An 8,293-nucleotide genomic window follows, 5' to 3' on the forward strand; every position below is an offset into this window, starting at 1 on the left:
AATTTAGCAGCGTTAAATCGATGTAAACCTGCACCGGTCCACACACGAAGCCCTTTATTTCGACTTAAAGGGCTCTTAAAATCGATTTCCTTACTCCACCCCTGACAAGTGGATTAGCGCTTAAATCGACGTTGCCGGCTCGAATTTGGGGTACTGTGGACACAATTCGATGGTATTGGCCTCCGGGAGCTATCCCAGAGTGCTCCATTATGACCGCTCTGGACAGCACTCTCAACTCAGATGCACTGGCCAGGTAGACAGGAAAAGAACCGCGAACTTTTGAATCTCATTTCCTGTTTGGCCAGCGTGGCAAGCTGCAGGTGACCATGCAGAGCTCATCAGCACAGGTGACCATGATAGAGTCCCAGAATCGCAAAAGAGCTCCAGCATGGACCGAACGGGAGGTACGGGATCTGATCGCTGTATGGGGAGAGGAATCCGTGCTATCAGAACTCCGTTCCAGTTTTCGAAATGCCAAAACCTTTGTGAAAATCTCCCAGGGCATGAAGGACAGAGGCCATAACAGGGACCCGAAGCAGTGCCGCGTGAAACTGAAGGAGCTGAGGCAAGCCTACCAGAAAACCAGAGAGGCGAACAGCCGCTCTGGGTCAGAGCCCCAAACATGCCGCTTCTATGATGAGCTGCATGCCATTTTAGGGGGTTCAGCCACCACTACCCCAGCCGTGTTGTTTGACTCCTTCAATGGAGATGGAGGCAATACGGAAGCAGGTTTTGGGGACGAAGAAGATGATGATGAGGAGGAGGTTGTAGATAGCTCACAGCAAGCAAGTGGAGAAATCGGTTTTCCCGACAGCCAGGAACTGTTTCTCACCCTAGACCTGGAGCCAGTACCCCCCGAACCCACCCAAGGCTGCCTCCTGGACCCAGCAGGCGGAGAAGGGACCTCTGGTGAGTGTACCTTTTAAAATACTATACATGGTTTAAAAGCAAGCATGTGAAAGGATTACTTTGCCCTGGCATTTGCGGTTCTCCTAGATGTAGTCCTAAAGCCTTTGCAAAAGGTTTCTGGGGAGGGCAGCCTTATTGCGTCCTTCATGGTAGGACACTTTACCACTCCAGGCCAGTAACACATACTCGGGAATCATTGTAGAACAAAGCATTGCAGTGTATGTTTGCTGGCATTCAATCGAAATCCGTTCTTTATCTCTCTGTGTTATCCTCAGGAGAGTGAGATATAATTCATGGTCACCTGGTTGAAATAGAGTGCTTTTCTTCAGGGGACACTCAGAGGAGCCCATTCCTGCTGGGCTGTTTGCCTGTGGCTAAACAGAAATGTTCCCCGCTATTAGCCACAGGGAGGGGGGAAGGTTGAGGGGGTAGTCACGCGGTGGGAGGAGGCAAAATGCGACCTTGTAAAGAAAGCACATGTGCTATGTATGTAATTGTAACAGCAAGGTTTACCCTGAAAGAGTGTAGCCACTGTTTTATAAAATGTGTCTTTTTAAATACCGCTGTCCCTTTTTTTTTCTCCACCAGCTGCATGTGTTTCAATGACCACAGGATCTTCTCCTTCCCAGAGGCTAGTGAAGCTTAGAAAGAAAAAAAAACGCACTCGCGATGAAATGTTCTCCGAGCTCATGCTGTCCTCCCACACTGACAGAGCACAGACGAATGCGTGGAGGCAAATAATGTCAGAGTGCAGGAAAGCACAAAATGACCGGGAGGAGAGGTGGCGGGCTGAAGAGAGTAAGTGGCGGGCTGAAGAGAGTAAGTGGCGGGCTGAAGACAGGGCTGAAGCTCAAATGTGGCATCAGCGTGATGAGAGGAGGCAGGATTCAATGCTGAGGCTGCTGCAGGACCAAACCAGTATGCTCCAGTGTATGGTTGAGCTGCAGCAAAGGCAGCTGGAGCACAGACTGCCACTGCAGCCCCTGTGTAACCAACCGCCCTCCTCCCCAAGTTCCATAGCCTCCACACCCAGACGCCCAAGAACGCGGTGGGGGGGCCTCCGGCCAACCAGCCACTCCACCACAGAGGATTGCCCAAAAAAAAAGAAGGCTGTCATTCAATAAATTTTAAAGTTGTAAACTTTTAAAGTGCTGTGCTTAAAGTGCTGTGTAGCATTTTCCTTCCCTCCTCCACCACCCCTTCTGGACTACCTTGGTAGTCATCTCCCTATTTGTGTGATGAATGAATAAAGAATGCATGAATGTGAAGCAGCAATGACTTTATTGCCTCTGCAAGCGGTGATTGAAGGGAGGAGGGGCGGGGGGTTAGCTTACAGGGAAGTAGAGTGAACCAAGGGGCGGGGGGTTTCATCAAGGAGAAACAAACAGAACTTTCACACTGTAGCCTGGCCAGTCATGAAACTGGTTTTCAAAGCTTCTCTGATGCGTACCGCGCCCTCCTGTGCTCTTCTAACCGCCCTGGTGTCTGGCTGCGCGTAACCAGCAGCCAGGCGATTTGCCTCAACCTCCCACCCCGCCATAAACGTCTCCCCCTTACTCTCACAGATATTGTGGAGCACACAGCAAGCAGTAATAACAGTGGGAATATTGGTTTCGCTGAGGTCTAAGTGAGTCAGTAAACTGCTCCAGCGCACCTTTAAACGTCCAAATGCACATTCTACCACCATTCTGCACTTGCTCAACCTGTAGTTGAACAGCTCCTGACTACTGTCCAGGCTGCCTGTGTACGGCTTCATGAGCCATGGCATTAAGGGGTAGGCTGGGTCCCCAAGGATACATATAGGCATTTCAACATCCCCAACAGTTATTTTCTGGTCTGGGAATAAAGTCCCTTCCTGCAGCTTTTGAAACAGACCAGAGTTCCTGAAGATGCGAGCATCATGCATCTTTCCTGGCCATCCCACGTTGATGTTGGTGAAACGTCCCTTGTGATCCACCAGAGCTTGCAGCACTATCGAAAAGTACCCCTTGCAGTTTATGTACTCGGCGGCTTGGTGCTCCGGTGCCAAGATAGGGATATGGGTTCCGTCTATGGCCCCACCACAGTTAGGGAATCCCATTGCAGCAAAGCCATCCACTATGACCTGCACATTTCCCAGGGTCACTACCCTTGATATCAGCAGATCTTTGATTGCGTGGGCTACTTGCATCACAGCAGCCCCCACAGTAGATTTGCCCACTCCAAATTGATTCCCAACTGACCGGTAGCTGTTTGGCGTTGCAAGCTTCCACAGGGCTATCGCCACTCGCTTCTCAACTGTGAGGGCTGCTCTCATCTTGGTATTCATGCGCCTCAGGGTAGGGGAAAGCAAGTCACAAAGTTCCATGAAAGTGCCCTTACGCATGCGAAAGTTTCGCAGCCACTGGGAATCGTCCCAGACCTGCAACACTATGCGGTCCCACCAGTCTGTGCTTGTTTCCCAAGCCCAGAATCGGCGTTCCACAGCATGAACCTGCCCCATTAGCACCATGATGCATGCATTGGCAGGGTCCATGCTTTCAGAGAAATCTGTGTCCATGTCCTGATCACTCACGGGACTGCGCTGACGTCGCCTCCTCGCCCGGTATCGCTTTGCCAGGTTCTGGTGCTGCATATACTGCTGGATAATGCATGTGGTGTTTAATGTGCTCCTAATTGCCAAAGTGAGCTGAGCGGCCTCCATGCTTGCCTTGGTATGGCGTCCGCACAGAAAAAAGGCGCGGAACGATTGTCTGCCGTTGCTCTGATGGAGGGAGGGGCGACTGACGACACGGCTTACAGGGTTGGCTTCAGGGAGCTAAAATCAACAAAGGGTGTGCCTGTACATCAATGAGTATTTCAGGCAGGACTTCACGGAGGGTTCCAATAAGAAATGGTGCACCTAAGTAATTGTTCTTATTGGAACAAGGAGGTTAGCCTGGCCTCTGATTGATACATGGCTAGATTTACCTTGCTGCACCTTCTCTGTGAGTGACTGCAGTGTGACCTAGAGGAATGAGTCCCCTAGACAGGGGAGGAGGCAAATGAGTACAAAACAAATCTGGTCTATTTCTTGTTTTGACCCACTCCATCTATCTTTTACATCTTTGGCTGGCAGCAGACGGTGCAGAAGGACTGCATGCCATCCACATCTCATGGCTGCTCGGCAGAAGATGGTACAATAAGACTGCTGGCAATCCTCATCTCCTGCCTGCCTGGCAGAAGATGGTACAGTATGACTGCTAGCAGTCCGTATCGCCTGCCCGCTCACCATAAGATGGTTCAATAGGACTGACTGCAGGACTAAAGAGAATGACCTGGTCAAGTCACTCCAAATTTAGTCCCTGCGCCCATGTCTGCCCAGGCGCTCCCAGCCGACGTGGCCAGGAGCACCTCGGACATGACGATGACGGCTACCAGTTGTACTGTACCGTCTGCTACCACAAGGCAAGGGGTTGCTGCTACTGTGTAGCAATGCCGTACCGCGTCTGCCAGCACCCAGGAGTCATAGGGTGATGGTTACCTGAGCGGGCTCCATGCTTGCCGTGGTATGGCGTCTGCACAGGTAACTCAGGAAAAAAGGCGCGAAACGATTGTCTGCCCTTGCTTTCACGGAGGGAGGGAGGGAACGGGGGCCTGACGATATGTACCCATAACCACCCGCGACAATGTTTTAGCCCCATCAGGCATTGGGATCTCAACCCAGAATTCCAATGGGCAGCGGAGACTGCGGGAACTGTGGGATAGCTACCCACAGTGCAACGCTCCGGAAGTCGACTCTAGCCTCGGTACTGTGGAAGCGCTCCGCCGAGTTAATGCACTTAATGCACTTAGAGCATTTTCTGTGGGGACACACACACTCGAATATATAAAACCGATTTCTAAAAAACCGACTTCTATAAATTCGACCTTATTCCGTAGTGTAGACATACCCTTACAAATACAGTTAAAGCAAGGCACCTGGTTAGAACTCAGTTGTCCCCTGCCGGTTGCCAGCATGGTAACTAATATACTGTATTGTGTTTATTCTGAAACTAGTATGAAATTCCTCCTGCAAGGCATTTCCACGGGTGTATATATTTGGACAATCACAGATTTAGGTACACTGTATATATTTTGTGGGTACTTGAACTGAATAAGTGATCATTGTTCAATTAATATTTAACCAAGTATGTATATTTAGCTGATCACAAATTCAGATATATGTATTATAGTAACTAATTCAGATCAGACTTTAGATACTCTGGTGACAGGTGCTATAGAAAGCCCTGAGCTAGCTAGTTAGCAATACACAGAGATAGACAGATACACAGATAATGAGTTTATTTTTCTTCTATTAATTAACAGCTTTATATGCGCTTTAGCCTTTTCTGTGCTTTCCCTTGGCTGTTTGGAGTTTTAAACTACAGCAAACAACACTACACCACAAATGTTAATAAGGGAGATAATATTCCCATTTCTATTTGATTTTTGAAGTGTCGTTCAAAACGTTAAGGTTGTTTGAAGAACTGAAGACAGCTTCTTTTTTGTACTAGCTACATAGAAAAGCAGAAATTCTACATTCCACAGACACTGTTCAAAACCTTCCAGCTATCTATTATTCATTAAGCATTACGCCTAATTTTAGGTCTCTCATTTTACAAAGTTATGCTTCATCCTCAGAAACTCAGTATCATTTATACAAAAGTTATTTTAGTGGCTCCTAATTACACACAATTGTATTCACAATCCAAACCATTTCCTCTCTCTACACAGAGCTCCACCTAGTACAATGTCATTAAAATTCAGAAGTTACTGTATTTTCCTTCAACTTTTTTACCCAGAAACACTCCTGGTGAGATGATATCTTCTTTCCAAATGTTTCCTGTCATGAAGATGCAGTATAACAACACTAAAACATCTCTCTGTCTCTCTCTCTCTCTCTTTTTTTTTTTTTTGGCTGAACTTTAGTTAATGGGTTTAACTGCAGACATGCCTCTTCACTGTGTGATCTCCTCATGTCTCACACACAAAGGAGGCTTCGATTTGGTCAGTCCTTGGAGGGGAGATTTCCAAGGAAAACCCCCAGGCACTTCAGAAAATGGTATTAGTGTTACGCAGGTGGCATTCTTCCCTCTGAAGGCTTGTCTACGTGGGGAGTTATTCCAGAATAGCTATACCTAACTCCCTGCATGGGCACTCTTAGGCCTTGTCTACACTACCAGGGTAAGTTGACCTACGCTTCGCTACTCCAGCTATGTGAATAACGTAGCAGGACTCGATGTAGTTTAGGTCGACTTACTACAGTGGCGACTTACCTTACTCTTCTCGGGAAGCTGGAGTATCTGAATCAACTGGAGAGCACTCTGTGGTTGATTTAGCGGGCCTTCACTAGATCCGCTAAATCGACCCTAGTGCATCGATCGCAGCAGCGTTGATCCCTGGTAAGTGTAGACATGGCCTTAGTCCAGAATAAGAGTCCCCTCTTCAGAATTATAAGTAGCTGCATCTTCCATGGTTTGTTTGAATGCAGTTTAATGTGGTCCAAAATCTGCATGGCAGTTCAAAACCAGGAGGGTGGCTTGTTGGTTCAGTAATAATGTGCTTGTTTGGAACAGCAGATAAGGTCTGGACACTTTGCTATTCTCTTGCCGGATACAGAGACATGAGGTGGTCCAGTGTGGTCCTTAATGGTTTTCACAATTTCAGGCACTGTTGGGGTATGTTATCCATAACATGCCACATGGGAAGTTCTTTCTGGGTAGTCTTCAGCGGATTTAAGTTCTCGTGCTGTGTCTATATCTCAGTGGATAGCTGGAGGTGTGATGTTTGCTAATACAGAAAGCCATGGTAAGGGTGTTGATTTTAAATTTCCCAGGATGATTCAAGTGGTCTGATTCAGCTGCCTTTCCACAAGTTGGGTATGGCAGCTTCTTGTCCATTGCAGTGCACAGTGCACTGGAAATGAGTACACTAGGGCCAAGGCCAATGTTCTCAGAACCAGGGCAAGTGATCCCCAACTTGTTCCTGCTAACTTTTGAATAATGTTGATGCGAGTGTGCTTTAGAGGTTACTTTTTTGAGGTGGTCATGAAAGGTCAGTGTCAGGCTAATAATGACACCAAGATATGTTGGCTTTGGGTCATAATGCACAGTTTCACCATAAAACTCAACAGTTAGCATGTTTTGTGTGATGGTATTGTCAATGTAGAAAGTAGAGACTGCCAATTCGCTTGGATTTGGTCTTGGTTGCCACTTTTGGAAGTATTTCTCCATGATCTTAAGGTCAGATGTAAGGGTCACTTCAAGTTCTTTAAAGCTCCGGGCTTGAGGTGCGAGTGCCAAATCATCAGCACATGTAAACTTCTGTGCTACTGTTTCAGGCATATCACTTGTGTACACATTGAAGTACACATTCTGTACTTGTAGGTGCAAGTACAGAATCTTGTGGTAGCTCCTTATGCAAAAGTGGGCAGCTTGCTGGTTTGACCTCTGAGGTATACATGCCTTCTTTGGCTGCTAAGCCTGGTGTTGAGCAGCTTGATAATCCGTACGCAGGGGATCACTTTGGCCAATTTCAGTAGCAGATCATCCTTCCAGACTGTGTCATATGCCTCTGAGAGATCAATGAAAGCAGTACTAGTCTTTAGTTTTCATTGGAATCCAGTCTCGATGTTTGTACTGAGGGCCAGGTCCTGGTCAGAGCAACTTCTGTGCGGTCGAAAACCAGTTTTCTCCTTGGGTAGGCTCCACAGTGGGCCTGATTTGGTTCAGGATCATTTTATAGGTGAAGCTCAAGAAAGAGATTGGCTTATAACTAGAAGGGTGATCTGCAAGTTTTCCAGGCTTTATGAGTGCAATGACCTTGGCTTCTCTCCTCATACAGGGCATTTCACCAGCCTCCAGGATGTTGAGGAAAAGCTGCATCATCCATTTCTGTGCCGGGGGACCCAGGTTATGTAGGAACTCAGGATAAACACCACCTTTTCCCATTGTATTTCCCAATTTCATGGCTACAATGGCTGCATCAATCTCCTTACTTGTGAACAATCCAGACCACTGGGATGCTTGAGCGCATGTGGACACTACCTGCTGAAGCTCATGCCGGACTTGTCTGCAGTACTGTTTGTCCACTGGCTGTTTTGATGTCCACAAATTTTAGCAGCGATGACATTGGCTTTCACCTTCAGCCTAGTGGCATGTGTGATATTTGCAGCCCCCGGTGTCTTAGCAGGTTCCAGCTGCTTCTGCTCAAGTGTGTGTGAAGTTGAGACCTTCTACACATTCAAGCCACCATTTCTGCCTTGCTGCATCCAGTGACACCAGAAGGGCTTTTCCAGTGTCTGGGTCTCGTATTTGTGGAGGAGCTCTTGGCTCTCTGCAGTCCAGCAAGAAGTGTACAATGACCTGTGTCCCTGGGGGATGTT

General features: G+C 47.7%; 1 protein-coding gene across 1 annotated transcript; it reads left to right on the top strand.

Annotated features, from left to right (window-relative positions):
• Positions 1-465: 465 nt before the first annotated feature.
• On the top strand, positions 466-7,450 carry LOC311524066 (uncharacterized protein; the record flags this gene model as incomplete). The annotated part of the gene is made up of 3 exons (XM_084634826.1): positions 466-909; positions 1,498-1,707; positions 7,296-7,450. The coding sequence occupies exons 1-3, from the start codon at positions 504-506 to the stop codon at positions 7,448-7,450; spliced, it is 771 nt and encodes a 256-aa protein (XP_084490952.1). The 5' UTR covers positions 466-503.
• Between the last annotated feature and the right edge of the window lie 843 nt (positions 7,451-8,293).

The sequence above is a fragment of the Lepidochelys olivacea genome (genome assembly GCF_965140295.1).
Source record: "Lepidochelys olivacea isolate rLepOli2 genome assembly, chromosome: 1".
Lineage (NCBI taxonomy): Eukaryota > Metazoa > Chordata > Testudines > Cheloniidae > Lepidochelys > Lepidochelys olivacea.